Below are 20,270 nucleotides of genomic sequence, written 5' to 3'. Positions count from 1 at the left end.
CTTTTCATTTACAGTGATGTTAGGTGTTATAACAATAGGAGATATGAAGCTGTCTTTAAGAAGTGCTTGCAGGCTTACTGACACTTGAATCCTGATGGATACATCTGCCTAGACATGATAGGATTGTAGTAGCATCCTTGCTGGGCCAGGTGGCCTAGTGGTTAGCGTCCACTCATCTTGGGGGGAGAAGGGTAGTAGTAGGAGAGAGCGGGTCCACCCACTCCACCACGCTCTGACCCAAGGCCCTCAAAGTGTCAGCAACATTGACCCCTGGAGTGGGGTGGGAGTGAACCCTCTGTTTTACCCTCCGTGGGTCGCTTGCTACCACTGCTCCCTCCGCTTCTGGTCCCAGATAAGGAAAAAGAAAATAAAAAGGAAACCAAATCGTTAGCCTCATTGGGCTCAGCATAGCATCCTGGTGCTTCCGGGAGGTGTCTGTAATCCCTTTTCCAGGAGTCCGCAGGGGTAGCTCTGCACTTCTCCCCACATCTGAGCTGGGTTGCTCCCTTTTCAACTCTGCTTCCGGTTGGAGTAGGCTTTGGAGGGGCGGGGCTAGCTGGGCCCAGTATTGCCCTTTTACTCCTTCTGTCCCAGTGTGGGTTTGTATACCCCATCACGAGGCTATTTTAACATGGCTGCAAGATGTTCTGTCCGCACAGGCAAAAAGAAACCGTTTAGGCCGCAACCATGATAAAATATGTCTATTTGTGTAGTTTAGACAATGCCTAAAGGCCCTTATGCACTTCAGTAGGGGAACTGGGCCACACTGTTCCACTTTGTCATGTAGGCAGGATGGAGCAAAGCAAACGGGCAAAAGTATTAAAAATCACTGAATTTGCAGTATAAACTAACAAGATATCTCCTTGTCAATTGCTGGAAATGGGCCGTTTTCATTACCACTACAAAGTTGTTGGTTTTTTTTCTCTCCTGCTGATAAAAACTCACCTTAACTGATCACTCTCCTTATAGTGTGTATGGTAACACCCATTGTTTCATGTTCTGTGTGTGTGTGTGTGTGTGTGTGTGTCTATCTTCCTACTGTATTTTCCACTGCACGCATCCGATGAAGCGGGCTGTAGCCTGCGAAAGCTTATGCTCAAATAAATTTGTTAGTCTCTAAGGTGCCCCAAGTACTCCTGTTCTTTTTGTGGATACAAACTAACACGACTGCTACTCTGAAACTTTACAAAACTAGTTACCTAGTTAGACCATTCTCTGCCCCAAAGATCATACAAACTAGTGTTTACAGAAAAATAGTACAGTTCACCCACATAAAAACTGAGCTCACCAGTGGTGTCCGTCTGCGGGGGAAATGAGAGAGGAAGCACTAGGATGCCAGTGAAGGCAGTCAAAGGCAGTCTTTCCCATTAGGAGGTTGTCTTTTCATGCAGTTAACTATGTTCATTTAGGACAGAGGTGGGGAAACTATGGCCCGTGGGCCACATCCAGCCCGCGGGACCCTCTTACCCAGCCCCTGAGCTCCTGGCCCAGGAGGCTAGCCCCTGGCCCCTCCCCTGTTGTTCCCTCACCCCCGCAGCCTCCGCTCACTGTGCCGCCGGCGCAATGCTGTGGGCGGCAGGGCTGCAGAGCCACGGCTTGACCCGGTGCTATGTGCTGCACAGTGGCGGGGCTGGCTCCAGCCAGGTGGCGTGGCGTGGCTGCCTGTCCTGGAGCTCTGGGTGGAGCAGTTGTAGTGCCACCAGCCACCGTGTTCCAGGCAGCGCGGTAAGGGGACAGGGAGCGGGGAGGGGGGAAGGGTGTTGGATAGAGGGCAGGGGAGTTCGGGGTGATGCTCAGGGGGCGGGGGTGTGGATGGGGGCGGGGTGGTCAGTGGAGATCAGAGCATGCAGGAAAAGCACGAGTGATGGATACAGCTTTCTGCAGAGCTGAGACTGGAGTGAAGAGGGAATTGTGTGTATTGATGCAGGCCTCAGGCTATGAGGACATCAATTGGACCCTCTACCCACCAACCTCACAGGAACCTGCCTTGCAGCAGTTGTAACCTAAATTCCCCAACCAGTCCTCCTGGATGCCAGGTGGAAGGTGAAAAAGCCCACACAGCAATGTGCCAATTTTGTCGTATGGGCAAAATCCCTTTCAGAACCCCAAACTGGCGATAAACCAAGCTCCTGGCACCCCTGAGATCCAGCAACTAGATTAAGGGTGGGAAGGATGTGGCTGAAAGGAGTCCACAAAGTGTATAAATTCCCCTCCCCCCCTGCCCAAGCAAGGAACAGACAGAAGCCAATCACCTGGTCACAGCACCACCCCAACTGTCCATTGGCAACAGCAGTGGACACAACAGGGCCAGATGCAGCATGTGGTCCCCTGCTTTTGTCCCTTAAGCCTTGCACTATGGGGTGGGAAGAGAGAAATAACCATCCCCACCCAGTGAAGGCAGGGAGGAGAGGGGGAGAAGAGGAATGGGCATGTGGCATACTGCCTCAGCTGTTCCAATTCAGATCTTTTTCTGCCCCAGAAAGAGTCTCCAATGTTCCCGCCCCATCAAAGCTGTGCCCCGGCTAGTGGGGGGAGCATTAATTGAACTTTTTGCGGCAATTCCCCCAGTAGCATTGGCTCTGTTGCACATGTTTAATGATGACCCAATGTCTGAAACATTTGGTAGGAAATTTCTTTTGCCATAACTAATGGCTTCAGAAAATCAGCTGACGTTGTTTAGCATTGAGGTGTGGTGTTCCATAGATAAGCTGAGCCAATATTACTTGTATTGAGCCTTCTTTTACTCTATGGATGAGTGAATTGCTATTGGATTTTTGTATTCTTCTTTTGTGGCTGTTATGGATAATGGTTACAGTACAGCCCAGGTAAATTATACTCTTGATGAAAAAGGCTCTGCTATGCCCCCTCCTCGCAAGGATTGAATAGTGGTTTGTTAAACCTCATGTCACTGGAGAGCTTCTTAAAGGCTGGCTGGCAGCAAGGATGGTGCATGTCACCATGGTGAAGGGCATGGCATGCTGTAAAATCCTCATTCAATGAAACAGTTTCAGGTGCTCCCTTTCCCCCGAACCAGGAAATGGATCTCTACAATTGCAAGCTTGTGTGTCACATGCAGATAGAACCATTCTAATCCCTCCTTTCAGTCTGTATCTCTGGTCACCCATTGCCCTAGCAGTCAAGAAAACAGAGAGCACAAATGTATTATTCCTGTTTTAGTTTCTCAGCAAACTGTTGGAGGGAACGCTCAAAGCTAACATGAGGCACTAAATGTTATTTACTAATAAATGCCAATGTATCTAGCACTTCTGACTCTGAAAGGACACCAAATATTTGTGTCCTTTCAGAGTCTGAAAAGCCCATTTTTTCTCCTCTTCAGTGATTCCCTAATGAGATTGTTGTTCAGCATTTGTCATCAGATTTCCTTTGGCAGCAAACTGGTGTCTCACAGGCTCCATAAAACCCAGCAGAAATGGGGGAGGTAGGTTGCTGTTAGGGATCTCTCAGATTTACCTCCAGAATGAAAACTCCTCAGTACGGTGTCTGAAGTGGATCTCTGCCCCCCTCCTCCCCCCCCCAGTGGTCAGGTTTATGCATTTATTTTAATAAGAAATTTAGAGAATGAGAAGATAATTGTAGTGCTGTTAACTTAAGGGAGTGTTGTACAGTAAGAGGCAAAACCCACTGAGTGAAAAGACGCACAGACTGGTGTACGGTGACCTGAAATGCAAGTGCAAAGGAGAGCAACTTCTTTAGCTAGAGACTGAGAGAGACCATGTCCAGAGCGCTACCACGGATGTGTAGAGCAAAACACAAGCACGGCTGGGGTCATTTGAATCGAGAAGCAATTTTAAACTCATTAAAAAGTGAATTAGTAGTATTGTCCGTGTTCATTAAAATAATCCACTGTAATGAGATGGAGTGAACTCAGTGTCGGAGCAGTGATGGGTGCGTATAATTCAATAATAAAGGAATGAGTAAGTTTCATGGGCAGTAAATAATCACCAGACCTCATTAGATTGTAGGAAAGAGCTATAATAGTTGATCATAATTAGACGTTAAACAAGTGTAGGCTTGAGCGTCTCCTGCTGTTATTTGCAACTTGGAATAACCTGTTGGAGGGACTAGTTTGAACCAGTAGTTTCAATGTCTTCAGAGAGAGGATGGCTATTCACTTAGGAGCTATATTATACCCTAGCTCACTTGCCTCTTGTAATCTTTATCAGAAACTAGCTGTCCTCTATCCCGATGTCTTCTGTTACATGCAGCAACAGAGAAGTACTTTGGCTTGAGGAATCTGCTAAAATGATCAGTGGAGAGGTAGCTAAGATTGAATGTATGGTATGATACTTCAGTGCTGACATTTTAAGGTGTCCTCATTAGGATCCAGAGTTAACAGTCTATTTAGATGAACAAGTCAGTTACACATAATTCCTATTTTAAAGGATTTCTTTGCAACCATAAGTGCCACGGACTTAATTTTTTAAATTAAACAATTTGAACATAAGGGACTAGAAAAAGGAGACTTAGCAAATACGGAGCTTCAGATTATATTCTGTTAAACCAGATTTTCAGAGTATTCCACACACACTGGGTGATGGTGCTGTCTTTTCTCAGCCTCCAAAAAGTGAGGCTTTTTGGAGTTGGAAGACTGAGAGAATTGGAAAAATCATAATGTTTTCCTGAGTTGTGGTGATTGGGTTACAGTGCCTTGTTCTGGTAGCTGTCCTGGGTTGATGCTAAACTATATGCCACCTTCACCAAAGAACTTTTCAGTTGCAGTTTGTAAATTTCTGGTCACCCATTGCCCTAGCAGTCAAGAAAAGAGAGAGCACAAATGCGTTGCAAAATTGTGTATTACACCTCTACCCCGATATAACATGAATTCGGATATAACGCAGTAAAGCAGTGCTCCGGGGGGAGGGGGGAGCGGGCTGCGCACTCCGGCGGATTAAAGCAAGTTCAATATAATGCGGTTTCACCTATAACGCAGTAAGATTTTTTTTTGACTCCCAAGGACAGCGTTATATCGGGGTAGAGATGTATTCCTTTATGTTAGTTTCTCAGCAAACTGTTGGAGGGAACGCTCAAAGCTAACATGAGGCACTAAATGTTATTTATTAATAAATGCCAACGTATCTAGCACTTCGGACTCTGAAAGGACACCAAATATTTTGCATTATGTATATGAGTTGCTTATTCCATCAGTGAAATGCACAAATCGCTGAAGTGGAGAAGAAGGAAGCAGTTCTAAGTTAATACTCTAGCTGGGATACGAGTAATGGCAGTCAATGGGACGGTCCCCTCAAACCCTTTTCAGTCTAACTTTGTTCTCATTTCATTCTGCATTTTAAATCAGGACAGACTCTTCTTTTGCTGCATGTACGGAGGGAAGGGCCTGAAGGTTCACTCTCCACCTTTTCTTCCTGGAGCAAAAGATTCACTTCTCCCTAAAATTATTTTCCCAAGATGGAGCAGAAGATACCTTGCTGTGCCCTGCTCTTCAGCTGTCTATGTGGTCATTATGGTATTGAGCCCATGAACAAACCTTTGCCCCACATGGAGCTCCACTGGCACTACCCATAGCCCATGCAAATCCATTTTAGGAGAGCAAGTGTCCCTCAGTCCAGCTTGGTAGTTCCTGGGCTGTTGAGTGGCATGGAGCGCCATTCCTAAAGTGCTGCGGGTTTGGAGCCACCTGCTCTATTGTTTAAAAAAAAAAAACAGATGAGGACCCTGAAGCAGTGACCCGTGCATGATCCCTTAGTCTAGAAGAGCTAAAGTGTTAATTTAAGAGCAGCGGCTGTGAATGAAAGTACCTTTATTTTGGCCTGCTCAGCAAAGTTTGAAAATAGAAATCAAAGGTACATCTCAAGTACCCCAGTGGCAGAACCCTTCTAGGAACGCAGCAACACTATATAATTTTAATAATTGGTACTAATATAGGGAATGTAAACAGGCCAAATAGTGACCCAGCTGGGAATCTAGATAGCAGTCTTGAGTTCTCTTGCCCAAAAGTGCAGTTACCACTGTGGGTTTGTTACTGACAATTTTTGCAATTTTTTTCTAGGAAATTTGGCTCCAGACCTACCTAAAATGACTTCCTCCGCAAGCCACCCAGATCTTTTAAGCGGATGGGATTCTTGGGCAGATTCCCCAGCTACAGCCAACCTAGCATCACAACAGCCGAAGAAGCCTGCACTTGAAGGTATTATGCAACAAAAATATACTATGTATTTCTATTGCTAAAGAAAATGCGTGCACTCCAAATATCAGTCATCTCAGCCACCCAAAACAACGGAACAACCTTATGCAACTCTCATGGTTCATTAAATACAGTCTCATTAAAGCACTCGGCTTTAATGTACTGACAGTTATAGACATGGTAAAAGCTAACAGTGTAACATATAACAAGCATCAGGGCCGCCCAGAGGAGGGGGCAAATGGGGTAATTTGCCCCAGGCCCCGCAGGGGCCCCCATGCGAATGTCGGAGGCTGCCCCTCCGCCTTCCCCCAGCGCCTCAGCGCGCCGCGTCCAGGAGCAGCCCTGGACCGCACTGCAGCGGTGTGGCCTGAGCTCCTCCCGCTCACAGCCGCGTGGTAAGGAGGCGGAGCTCCGAGCGGTGGGAGCTCAGGTCCTGTGGAGCCACGCCACTGCAGCGCTGTCCAGCGGCGCTCCTGGATGCGGCGCACTGAGACTCCGGGAGAGGGGGGAGGCGGGAGTAAGCAGCATGGTAAGCCCCTCTGAACTGGACACCCTCCCCCGACCCCATCCCCCCACAGCCCTGACCCCCAGCTCCGAGCCCAGCCCCTCTGAGCCGGACTCCCCCCACAGCCCTGACCCCCAGCCCCTGTGAGCCGGGCACCCCCAGACCCAGAGCCCAGCTCCCCACCCAGCCCTGGGCAACAGCAGCACCACCCCCAGGCAGCGACAGCCCATTGGCACCAACCATCACCCAGCAACAGCCCATTATGTAATTGCAAATGTATACATACCATTAAAGCATTTAATATTTTTAAATAATGTATTTTGTGTATTTTTCAAATTATTAAAACTAATTTTTGAATGGTTTTTTTACATTTCCAAATACATGTTACTATGGTATTGCAACCTTTTTTTATGAAAGGGGCCCCCCAAATTGCTTTGCCCTAAGCCCCCTGAATCCTCTGGGTGGCCCTGAGAAGAATTTTGGAGGAGAGGCCTTCGACAAGAATCTACCTAGAAAATATTGATAGCAATTTGCTATGAATCAGGGAATCTGTCAACATCTTTTTTTTTTTTTTTTTTTAAGTGGATATTTTCATCCCCTGCCATCTGTGCGCCCTGGACATAACTTCATATTTGTTTTTATGACACAGGCCAAGCTCTTACTACAGGAAGCCAGACAAGTGTGCCTTCAGGTTTGTCTTTCAGCCAACCAAAATCTCAGAACTTCGACCCCTTTGCTGACCTTGCTAACCTTAAATCTGGTCTTCCAGGTAATCTTGTATGTTTTCTTAAAAGAATAAAGCAACTAATAACTTCCAGTTACTACACAGAAATTGTTTTGAAAACATAGCTTGGAAGCAATATAAACCCTTTAATGCTTCAACTTCTAACTGAAGTGGTTTGAAAAACGTTTCTGAATGAGCACGTTATTCCAGAATTGCCCACCGGGAGGTTTCTTGCACCTTCCTGTGATGCATGTTGTCCTGTCAGCGATGGGATTATTGGTCTGAGCTGGTGTGGCAATTCCTATTTACTTATGACCCTAATTTTTTGTTGACCAGGACAACTGTGAAATGCAGAACTTCTGAAACTGCTTTCGCCGTTAGTAGAAATGTTAAACTGCTCTTTATTTTATATTGGTAACTTTTAAAAAAGGAAACAGAATACATGGCCAGTTGTAATCTCCCTCCACTGGTTTATGGTTGAACTTTGGACAGGAATTTAAAGAACTTCCTTGTTAAACTGTCTCTCAGTACTCACACATGATCAGTGTTACACTGAGTTTCATTGCAGGGTTGAGGTTTTTAAGGTCCGTCTTGACAAAGCCCTAGCTGGGATGATTTAGTTGGGGATTGGTCCTGCTTTGAGCAGGGGGTTGGACTAGATGACCTCCTGAGGTCTCTTCCAACCCTGATATTCTCTGTTCAGAAATTTTTCCTATGAGTCTATGATCATTTTATGAATCATTATTTAGTAGTGAGAATTTTTCAGTATTTATCCACATGCCATCTCAGTGTCTGACTTCCTGAGTTGCACCTAGTGTATGTCATCTGTAAATTTACACCCTACTTTACAGACTTGGTATGTCTGTTAAAATTAGCTATTTCTCTTCACTATTTTTGTATAATTTTGCAGCAAGTATTTAGTTAAAGAGGAAACCTCAGAAACCTGGATTAGCGCTTCCTTTTGTCAATAGCCACATGCCATATTGCAGCAAATTCAATCAAGAAAAAGAGTAACCAACAACTTGGTTATGAGTTAATGTTTATGTACTGACCATATCTTTGCAACTGTATAAGACTCAAATATATAGCTAGTCCCTACCCCAGAAGCTTTTTATCCAAAAGACAGGCGTAAGAGAGAAGATACACTGAGCGATTTGGGGGAGGTGGTATCTCAAAATGATTTTAAAAACCCATTCAGGTGTCTACTGCCCATTAAATATGGGATGTAGAAAGCATTTGAGAAGGAGGTAGTTTGTGGGGTTTATGAAAGCAGCAGGTCTTTGGGAAGGGGTGGGGACTAGCACACAGACCAAGAGATCGTTCCATGCATATGGGGCAGCCAGGAGGAAAGCAAGGGTTCTGGAATAGAAGAAAACAAATTGGGTGGTGCGACTGGCGTACTTGGCAGAGTCAGAAGGAGACAAGGGTGAGAAAATCTGAGACTTGCTCGAGGCAACATTGCACAGGGCTTTGGAGGAAAGGACAAGTTTAAAGTTTTTTGTTGAGTTTTAAGCAGACTTGAGAAAAAAAGAGGTCTGTGCTGAGGGAGGCCAGAGAGGAGGTGGTTATTAAAGCCAAGGCAGGCAGTGACGACAGAACAGAAAGGAATGGTCTGATATATATATATATTTTTTTTTTGGAACTCTTTATGAAATGGAATAAAGGGCAAGATGTAGTGATATTTAGTGCTATCTTGGATGTACAGGGGAGGAAGGGGGAGAAGTCTAAAATGGCCTTGTGCTTGTGAGCCTCAGTGTAGATAAAGGTTACTGATAACAGGAAGTGGCAAATGTTTTGGAAGTAGCTCTGCTGGGTTTTGGTGATGGCAGAAGTGCATCCAGGATGATGCTTTGGAAAGACCTTTAGATATTGTGTAAGGTACAGAGGGAAGCTGACAGGAATGGAGGGAGCATGTTTGAGTGGTAGCGTAGAAGTGGTAGCTGAAGCCGCGAGCCAATGAAGTCACTCAGGGAGAAGAGGGGACTGAGGATAGAGCCCTGAGGGACTCCCAACAGTGAAGGCAAGGAAGAGAAGAAGTTGCTACAGGAGATGCTGAAAGAGCCCTCGGATGCAGCCAGAAAATGGAGAGGCCACGGCGGTAAAAATCCAGAACGGAGAAAGTGATTGACACTCTCAGAAGCAGCGGAAAGCTCAGGGAGGGTGAAGACAGTTCTTTGACTTGGCCAAGAAGAGGTAACTGGAGGGCTAGAGAGAGCTGATCCAATGGAGTGGGGAAGCGCACAGGCTACACAGCAGGGGATCTACATAGATTGGAGGAGAGGAAATCAAGGCAGTGACTTAAACAGCTTGTTCAGGAGGTGCAGTGGAAAAGAAAGACACCAGTAGTTGGAGAGGCAATAAGGGTTAAGGACTGGCCTTTTGAGAAGTGAGGGTCCTAGTGCAAGTTTTTATGCTAAGGAAAAGGAGCTGGAGTTGGGAGAGTGAGTGAGAGGAGGTGAGGTGAGGTGGTCAGGCACTGGGAGCAGAGGGTTGGAAGTCAAGGGTAAGCAAGAAACCTCTGATACAATTAGCAAAGTATATATGGTGTGTGGTCTTTCATTCCCCTACATTCTGTCTGTATACTCCCTGGTCCATACTCCCTAGTAAAATATGTGCCAACCTAATCAGAGAAGCCTGGTCTTTTCTACCTTGTATTAAAATCTGCATGAGGCATCAGGTTTCCTCCTATTCTGGATTGTCAGTCTCCAGCATGGACTCTGCTTTCTTGCTGAATTTTTTGAGTGTCTTTGTGGCTGTGTCCAGTTCTTACTCTTGCTGGAATCAGTAAGGAAGCTTCTACGCCTTCCTATTTGAATCCCGTCTGCAGTCTCAGTGCAGTTCACGTTGAGAGAGCTTTTGTCCAAGAAAAATGTGTTAAGCTTAAAACATGATTTTTGTTAATTTAATCAGTAATTAATGGAGCCATGAAGTGCTGGCTCACTCTGATCTTTCTCCATGGCCCCCACTCCAATTGTTACCTCCCCCCCCCCCGTGTCTTCCTTCTGCTGCTGTGTTAGAACGACACTGTGATAGTGCAGCTGGATGGAATCCGTCTCTAGCAATTGAGAGCAGATTTCAGTTCACTCCGCTCCACTGCAAGTGCAAGACTGGGGGGATGGGGGAGGCCAGGCACAGAGGTCATGATATCAGAGCCTGGTCCTTGCGCTGCATGCAGCAATACAGCACATGCAGTTACTAATGAAGTCTCTGCGTCAGCTGATGATCCACCACCTTTTACCTGATAACTTCAAGGTGCTTCTGCTGGGATGCTGCTTCAGTGGGAAAATGAGCTGTTGTGCCAGTCTGTTATGCCTGGCGTTGCCATTGTCCTAGGCAGCCAGAGCAGAAACATGGAAGGCCCTTGTGTGCTGGGGAGGTGAGAAAATGTTGTTTATATGCCAACCGTGGAAGCTCTTGGGGAGACGCTAGATGCTGCAGAAGTGCCAACACCCTTCTGTTTTGCTTTACTTCATGCCAATGGCAAATCTGGCAAATTATTTTTGCTAGATAATCTCAATAGTTTTGATGTAACTAACACTTTGTTTTTCATTTTATACCATCCCCATTAGGTTACCCTGTGCCAAACAACTATGATATGGTTAATGTCATGCACGCCTTTATCTTAATAGCTTTGTCACTTTAAAAAGCAACAGAGGGTCCTGTGGCACCTTTGAGACTAACAGAAGTATTGGGAGCATAAGCATAAGCTTTCGTTATGCTCCCAATACTTCTGTTAGTCTTAAAGGTGCCACAGGACCCTCTGTTGCTTTTTACAGATTCAGACTAACACGGCTACCCCTCTGATATTTGTCACTTTAGGATGTCCTAGTCAGCCTGATTCAGTCCTCCCTCATACCTTGTACACCAATGTAATTCCATCAGCTACAGTGGCGTTACCCCAGTTTTACACTGGTGTATGTCAAACCATAATCTAGGCCAGTGTGCCGCAGAGTCCAGTGGGCGAGTTACAACAGGATGTAGAAGCGTTTTGGCCACACCTCTCACGCTGCAGCCTGAAGACGTGGCACCATAGAGAGAGCCCAGCCCAGTATCACCTGAGGCTTTAGGTCTATGCTGGGGAAATTCGCAGCCTAGCTGCTTAGGGAACTTCTATGGCCCTGTTGCACTACAGGATCATCCCAAAGAAACATCATCAGGGCTAGCACTTCGCCCTTACTATAAAAACTAAACCAAGCATTACTAATGCCCATTCAGTATGGCCACCAAAATCAGCTCCCTCCTTCACCTCTGTCCCCTTCCTCTCATTGGCCATCATCTGAAGAGATGCAGAAGCAAGCTGCAAATGCAGAAAATACCTCTGTGCCCCGCTTTCAGGATCAGACTGCAAGAGCTGGCCAGCCACTTGTAACCACCACAGTGGGGCGTAGTGGGGAGATTGTGTCGGAGAAATTAAAGCTCATAATTATTTGTGACAACCAGAGTAGAGGGTGTCAAATTATTCCATATAAGCAATTTGCATGGTTGTCACTAGAAGCTTGCTGCGTGTTCATGTACCCTATAAGGTTTCTCACAACAATGTGTCTTCCTATTGCCTTTACTATGAATATTGTCAATGCTTGAATGTACTGTCTGTAAAATTAGCCAAATTTAAACAGTGTCCTATAGAAAGCTGCAAATAGACCCATACATGCAGGGCCTTCTATTCTGATTTTTTTCTCAAAACAGCTCAACTGTAACTTTGTAGAGGTGGGGTACGGGGTAAATGGTGAAGTAAAGAGCATTCCTGCCTGTGTTTGGATGTCTAAGGCCATCTGTGCTTGGCTTACACCTATTCCAGTGTGAAGTGGTTTAGATCTGCTTTATGGAGGTGTAGCAGGTTTAAAGGAATTTTCCTCCAAAGAACATGACCTTCCTCTTTCCAGTCTGAATTTGGATGATAATACTGCATTTAAATTCAACTACCAAGCTACTTTTCAGTTGAATGGGCCTGTGCCAGGAAGTGTTCTGTTGGCCACGTGCCAGTTGCCAAGGAAACTCGCTTTCTAGAAATGGTGTCTGGAGGAAAGAGAAGTCAAATAAAGGCAGTCTGGGTGGAGCTTGGCTAGGAGTATCATTCCCTGGCTTGTCATGCTGAGTGCTGAAACTAAAGCTTTAGAGTTTGATTCCATTACACTGGGCTTACGCCGGTGTAACCAATGGAGGATCAGGCCTTCCGTTGTAGCTGGCAAAGTTACAGAGGACTAATATATTTTCCACTCTCCAGGCAGAGATGGGAGGTACTAGAGAAATCTAGTCTGTGATTTAATTAGGGAGATAATGCTAGCTTATCATTCAAGATAATTTTAGTGTGTTGGGTTTGTGTATATATCGTACTTCAGTGTTGTTCTTAAAGCAATTTCTCTGCTCAGACATCGTTCAGTTATTTTCTCCGTATTTGTATACAGCCCGTTACTAACGTTTTTTTAAAAGTCTTTAGAGCCATTTCTCTGACCTGGTGAAGACTTCTTTATTTAAAAACAGTAATACACAAAAGGAAGCTTGAGGGCATGGATTTTATTGTGAGTGCCTTCAGAGCACACCCCTTTTTCTTGAGTATGAGAGGAGTATCCCAGCATCCTTCTCGTAATAATTAGTAAATACTTAAATGTGAATAGTTGGCAGTGAAAACCTAATGTATTTTTCTGTGTTGAATATATCCACCGAAGTGCACTGTGTGGTGACTGATCAGACCAGGGTTAGCAGTTGTCACAAAATGACAGTTAAGTGGTTGAGGTTTGAGATGGAATAACTGACACACAGTAGTGGGTTCCAGACTAGAACTGCGATATTGTCTCTAACTCTGCTGAAACTGTTCTCATTAAGTTTCACTTTCAGACGCCCGTGTTCTCTACATTAGATTTCCTTTAAATTGAAGGGTGTCTCTTATTAAATCACTTGGGTAGGCATCAGACAAGAACTTGGGCGAGACGGTATTATGTAGTCAAAATGTTTTAAAATGTATTGCAACTAAATCAGGCACTGTTATTGTCCAGGTCCTTCCAGTGGTGGATTCCCAGCTGGTGGGTTTGGTCAGAAGTCAGCTCCATCCCAGAAAGGAGGGAATCAGTGGCAGACAAAGAAACCACAAAATACAGGTACTTCGTGGCAGTCCCACACTCAACCACAGCAAGCTAAATCCAGCACACAGAGTAAACCCAACTATACCGGGAACTTCAGTGTTATTGGAGGTCGAGAAGAGAGAGGTATCCGAGCTCCAGGCTTTGGTAAGTTCTGTTTCCTGGAACTATAGTTATAATGGCGTGTTGCGTATGAAGTCCTTGTGGTCTCTACAAGCATGGTTCTGGCGCTTTATGAAAACAGAAGCTTTGAAAGGTTCTGAAGAACTTATTTTAGTCATGTTACAGGCTTCATATTTTGTTTTGTTATTAAATGAGGTCTAATAGCAATGACATGAGTGGCATTTAAGCAGTTGTGTTCAGATAAAGGTCCACTTCTCAGATATCTCTCATTGCCTACCAGCAGTTCCTGATCGATATTAGCATGACAATATGCATTGTTGTTGTAGCTGTGTTGGTCCCAGGATATTAGTGACACAGGTGGGTGAGGTAATATCTTTTATTGGACCAACTTCTGTTGTTGAGAGAGACAAGCTTTTTAGTTTACACAGAGCTCTTCAGATCTGGGAAATGTACACAGAGGCCTGGTTACAGTAGGAAACTAGGTCAGTTATAACTCTATCACTCAGGGGTGTGAAAAATCCACGCCCCTGAGCAATGCAGTTAAATCATCGTAACCCCTGGTGTAGACAGCTCTAGATCAATGGGAGAATTCTCCCATCAACCTAGCTACGACCTCTCGGGGAGGTGAATTACCTACACCGATGGAAGAACTCCTCCCATTGGCATAGGTAGTGTCTTCATTAAGGGCATGGCTACACTTGCAAATGTAGAGCGCGTTGAGTTAAACCAGCCCTCAGACAGCGCAGTAGGGAAAGCGCTGCAGTCTGTCCACACTGACAGCACACTGGCATGGCCACATTAGGAGCTCTTGCAACGGCCACAAAGAGCAGCATGCAAGTGGCTGCAACGTGCTTTTCAAGTGGGGGTGTGACGTGACGGAGTGTGTTGTGTGTATGTGGGGGGAGAGAATGGGTTTGGAGGGGACTGAGAGCATGTCCGCATGCTGTCTTGTAAGTTCAGACCGCAGCAGAGCCTCTCTCTCACAGCCTCTCTCTCACACGCAGCATTCCACACTAATGGTTGCTTTGTCTTGGAGCAGCTAAACAGCCAGCTGTCAGAAACGGAGCTTTGAAAGGGCATATCCAAAACAATGACAAGAGTGGCCACTTGACTTAAGGGGATTATGGGACATTTCCGGAGGCTGATCAGAGCGCAGTAATGCAACACCTCGTTCACACTGACGCTGGGGAGCTCCAGCGGGGGCACAGCAAACATTATTCCTCTCGCCGAGGTAGAGTACCAGCAGCGCTCTAGCTGTGGAGTCAGAGTGCTCTACGGGCCTTGCCAGTGTGGACGGGTAGTGAGCGAGTGTGCCCTGGGCTCCTTTAATGCGTTCTAACTTGCAAGTGTAGCTAAGCCCTAAACGTCAAAAAGCCCAGAGTGCCACAGCTAAGTACAAGGGGGTAGATTGTTTAGCATAAGTAGTTAACCTTGAATGGTCCCTTGAAATGTGTTAAGTGGCCTGTTAACACCTCTTCAGTCATAGAGCGGGAAAGGAGGGGGTGGAGGGGGGTGAAAGCTATAACCCACTTAACCTTGAATGGTCCCTTGAGATATGTGAAACACCCCCTGAGTGACATAAAGTTACACCGACAGAAGTGCTGGTGTGGACAGAGGCTCTCCCACCGACATTTACTGCTGCTGCTCGTTGGAGGTGGTTTAATTATGTCTACAGGAGAGCTCTGTCCTGTGGCTATAGAGCAGCTACACGAGCTATCCGACAGCAGCACACCTGCATCGGTAAGCTCGCTAGTGTAGACATGGTGTTGGGGGAAAAACAGTTTTTAAGAGAGCTGGCAGTTTTTCAAAGAGACATTATTAAGGGTAAAATAGCAAACTACCTCACCGCGTAGGAAAGATAGGAAGTATGGCAAGAGACCACCCTGGCTTAACCAGGAGATCTTCAATGATCTGAAACTCAAAAAAAAAAAAAAAAAAAAAAAGTCCTACAAAAAGTGGAACCTAAGTCAAATTACAAAGGATGAATATAAACAAATAACACAAGTATGTAGGGACAAAATTAGAAAGACCAAGGCACAAAACGAGATCAAACTAGCTAGAGACATAAAACAAGAAAATATTCTACAAATACATTAGAAGCAAGAAGACAACCAAGGACGCAGTAGGCCCATTTCTCAATGAGGGGGAGAAGAAAATAATAGAAAATGTGGAAATGGCAGAAGTTCTAAATGATATTTTTGTTTCGGTTTTCACCAAGAAGGTTGGTGGTGATTGGACATCTAACACAGTGAATGCCAGTGAAAATGAGGTAGGATCAGAGGCTAAAATAGGGAAAGAACAAGTTAAAAATTACTTAAACAAATAAGATGTTTTCAAGTCGCCAGGGCTTGATGAAATACATGCTAGAATACTCAAGGAGCTGACTGAGGAGATATCTGAGCCATTAGCAATTCTCTTCAAAAAGTCATGGAAGACGGGAGAAATTCCAGAGGACTGGAAAAGGGCAAATCTAGTGCCCATCTATAAAAATGGCAATGAGGACAACCTGGGGAATTACACACCAGTCAGCTTAACTTCAGTACCTAGAAAGATAATGGAGCAAATAATTAAGCCATCAGTTTGCAAACATCTAGAAGATAAGGTGATAAGTAACAGTCGTCATGGATTTGTCAAGAACAAATCGTGTCCAACCAACCTGATAGCTTTCTTTGACCAGGGAACAAGCCTTGTGGATGGGGGCAAGCAGGAAATGTGGTATATCTTCACTTTAGTAAGGCTTTTGATACTGTCTTGCATGACCTTCTCATAAACTAGGAAATACAACCTAGATGGAGCTACTACAAGGTGGCTTCATAACTGGTTAGAAAACTGTTCTCAGAGAGTAGTTATCAGTGGTTCACCGTTATGCTGGAACTGCATAATGAGTGGGATCCCGCAGGGATCAGTTCTGGTCCAGTTCTGTTCAATATCCTCATCAATGATTTAGATAATGGTATAGAGAGTACACTTATAAAGTTTGTGGATGATACCAAGCTGAGAGGGGTTGCAAGTGCTTAGGAGGATAAGACTAAAATTCAAAATGATCTGAAGTAAATACTCCACTTAGGAAGGAACAACCAGTTGCACACATACAAGATGGGAAATGACTGCCTAGGAAGGAGTACCATGGAAAGGGATCTGAGGGTCATAGTGGACCAGAAGCTAAGTATGAGTCAACAGTGTAACACCGTTGCAAAAAAAATGCGAGCATAGTTCTGGGATATATTAGCAGAAGAGTTGTAAGCAAGACACAAAAAGTAATTCTTCCGGTCTACTCCACATTGATTAGGCCTCAACTGGAGTATTGTGCCCAGTTCTGGGCACCACATCTCAGGAAAGATGTGGACAAATTGGAGAAAGTCCAGAGAAGAGCAACAAAAATGATTAAAGGTCTAGAAAACATGATCTCGGAGGGAATATTGCAAAAATTGGGTTTGTTTAGTCTGAAGCAGAGAAGACTGAGAGGGGACATAAGTTTTCAAGTACATAAAAGATTGTTACAAGGAGGAGGGAAAAAATTGTTTTCGTTAACCTCTGAGGATAGGACAAGAAGCAATAGGCTTAAATTGCAGCAAGGGAGGTTTAGGTTGGACATTAGGAAAAACTTCCTGTCAGGGTAGTTAAGCACTAGAATAAATTGCCTAAGGAGATTGCCTAACCTGCTATTAAACATCTCCAGTGATGGAGATTCCACAAACACCTGTCAGGGATGGTCTAGATCAAGCATGCAGGGGACTGGACTAGATGAGATCTCAAGGTCCCTTCCAGTTCTACAATTCTGTGATACTACACAATTCTCTATTGGCATAGCAGTACCTTCCCCTGTCTACATGGCTGTTTTTAGCAGTGTCATGTGCCACTGCTGGAGTCTTTCCCTGCCGCAGGGAACAGCTCCAGCAGTGGTGAAAGGCTTTTGCAGGGGGGAGGCAGCGGGGAAAGGCTCTGGTAGCTCCCCACTGCTGGAGCCTTTCACTGCTGTGTGTAGTTACACATCTAAGTGTGGACACAGCCTGCTCTTTGCTGTGGCATGTGGCTACACACACCCTACATCGGGGTGGGCAAACTTTTTGGCCCGAGGGCCACATCGGGGTTGCACAACTATATGGAGGGCCGGGTAGGGAAGGCTGTGCCTCCCCAAACAGCCTGGCCCCCGCCCCCTGACTGCCCCCCTCAGAACCTCTGACCCATCCAGCCCCCCCTGCTCCTTGTCCCCTGACCGCCCCCTCCTGGGACCCCCCGCCTCCTATCCAAACCCCCTGCTCCCTGCCCCCTGACAGCCCCTCCCCCCCCCGGGACTCCCACCCCCTATCCAACCTCCCTCTGCTCCTCATCCCCTGACCACCCTCTCCCGGGACCCCCCGCCCCTAACTGCCCCCCGGGATCCCACCCCCTTATTCAACCCCCCTGCTCCCTGTCCCCTGATTGCCCTCTCGACCCCTATCCACATCCCAGCCCCCTGACAGGCCCCCCGGGACTCCCACTCCCAACCCTCCCTGTTCCCCATCCTCTGACTGCCCCCCCAGAACATCCACCCCATCCAGCCACCCCCTCCTCCCTGACGGCCCCCCAGAACCCCCTGCTCCCTTACCCAACCCCCCACTTCCCGCCCCTTACCAGCAGCAGGAGCTCGCAGCTGCGACACCCGGCCAGAGCCGGCTGCGCTTCCCACGCTGCCCAGCGGGAGCAGCGTGGCTGCGGGTGAGGGGCCGGGGACTAGGTTCCCCGGCCAGGAGCTCAGGGGCCAGGCAGGATGGTCCCGCAGGCCGGATGTGGCCCGTGGGCCGTAGTTTGCCCACGTCTGCCCTACATGCTGCTGTCAGTGAATGTGCAGCGTAGACATACCCATAGTGTGGTACACTTGTTACCTCTGTCATGATCATGTACCAGTAAGCATTTTTCTCCGTTATTTTTTCTTTTTCTTTTTCTTTTAACAGGACAAAAGCCAAAAGTTTCAGAAAATGATTTTGAGGATCTATTATCTAATCAAGGATTTTCAGCTAAATCTGACAAAAAAGGAACCAAGACAATTGCTGAGATGAGAAAGCAAGAAATGTCTAAAGACATGGACCCCTTAAAATTAAAGGTTTGATGTTTAATAATAAAAACCATTGTTTTGATTCAAATATAAACCTAATTCTGTTACTTACAACTATTGATGGTAGAGTGGGGGAGGATACAGTGAAAGATAAAAGAGAAACTGAAGGGGTACAAAGATGGTAGAAGTTTATAATATTTTACGTGTTTCCACCCATGTGCGGAATAACTTGAAGGAACCTACTGGTCTTAATGCATGAATGTATATCCTAATTGGTTAGCGTAACCAAGATAGAATGGGCAACTGGGGTATCAGTACAGAAGAGAATGATTTGCTCAGGAGAGAGGGTTTGTTCTGTATTGGCATTTGAAGTGCAGATGGTGGTAAAACTTCTCTCTCAAGTGTGTGATAAGATAAAAAGAAAGGGTAACTTATGCTGTGGCTAGTCTGTTACAGGCCACCTAATCCAGAAGGGGAGGTGGACAAGGTAATCCTAGAACAGATCTAACGTCCGTTTCACAAGAAATTATTGTAAAAGGATTTTGAGACTTTGAAAATGACTAGATAAAAAGCAGCAGGTAAAATCTCATGGAGAAATTGAATATGGGGGAGAAGAGTGTGAGAGAGCTGGACAGTTCTAAAGAACATAATTACGAACTCAGCTGAAAACAAACCAAGATACAAACAAGTAAAATCCTGATGTGTGTGAACTGAAGTTTTACATCTAATGCAGGATTTTCTCCCATAGGGAGTACAAGGGCCTGGGTTTCCCATTTCATTAAAGAGCATGTCTTGGTACAGACTTGGCTAGACAAGCACAACTCACTTTTTGACTATGGAGAAGCTGGGAGGGTGCATTTCTGGTCTGTGCCAAACTGGGAGAGCTTGGGTCAAAAGGTTTTCATTGCTGTCAGGTCCACTCTTTGGCAGTTAGAGCTTTGTTTCATTACCTTTTCTCCAATCAAGTGCAGTTTCACTAGTGCCCTTTCAGTGAAGGGGTTCAGGGCTATGGTGCTGTGATGGCTGTGTCTGATAATACAAAATTACGGCTTGTGGAGAACAAAAACTACTTGAGAATCACTTTCTTAGGGCAGGTCATTCATTCTCCTCCCAGTGGCTCTCCGCCCCTCTATCAAATCCACTGAAAATGGACTATTCAACTCATATTAAAATTACTCTTTCCAGTCTCCAGGGTGGCATCACCCCCATGTGTATTCTGATCCGATTTTGTATTTCTTCCTGGTACATTACTTGCATATAAGGTTAAATGATAACATTTACTATTTAGTTTTGTAAAACATTGTGAGGATAAAGTACGTAGTTCTGAACAATATTAATAGAAATAATCTCCGGGAGGAAGTGGGGAAATCAGCTTATTGATGGAATATTCCAACTCGTGTCCATAGGTTGGGTTGAATGCTTTTTTAAGGTAAAATACTATAAATAAAAAATGGAGCCTTTTACCTGCCATCACCGGTGTTAGTAGGGGAGATGGGAGATATTCTATACTGTGATATTACAGTTTAGAGAGACTCCCCTTACTGCCATAAGGATTCTACATTGATTGATGCAAAGATCATTCTATAAAATCAACTAAGAAAAGGGCACTGTTAGCCCATTGCAGTTCAAGGGGCAATCTAGTA

General features: G+C 45.6%; 1 protein-coding gene across 3 annotated transcripts in view; it reads left to right on the top strand.

Annotated features, from left to right (window-relative positions):
- Positions 1-20,270, top strand: part of GAK (cyclin G associated kinase) — a 124,663-nt gene that overhangs the window by 88,915 nt on the left and 15,478 nt on the right. For 2 of the 3 annotated variants that reach the window (XM_054031398.1, XM_054031396.1), the window contains exons 23-26: positions 6,029-6,166; positions 7,318-7,437; positions 13,386-13,616; positions 18,527-18,675. In XM_054031398.1, the coding sequence (XP_053887373.1) occupies positions 6,029-6,166; positions 7,318-7,437; positions 13,386-13,616; positions 18,527-18,675 (638 nt within the window). The remainder of the gene's footprint in view (positions 1-6,028; positions 6,167-7,317; positions 7,438-13,385; positions 13,617-18,526; positions 18,676-20,270) is intronic. The other variant, XM_054031397.1, reaches the window with a different exon arrangement.

This window comes from Malaclemys terrapin, chromosome 6 (assembly GCF_027887155.1).
Source record: "Malaclemys terrapin pileata isolate rMalTer1 chromosome 6, rMalTer1.hap1, whole genome shotgun sequence".
Classification (NCBI taxonomy): Eukaryota; Metazoa; Chordata; order Testudines; family Emydidae; genus Malaclemys; species Malaclemys terrapin.
The sequence above is the reverse complement of the archived record's forward strand: the minus strand, read 5'-3'. Positions and strand labels throughout refer to the sequence as shown.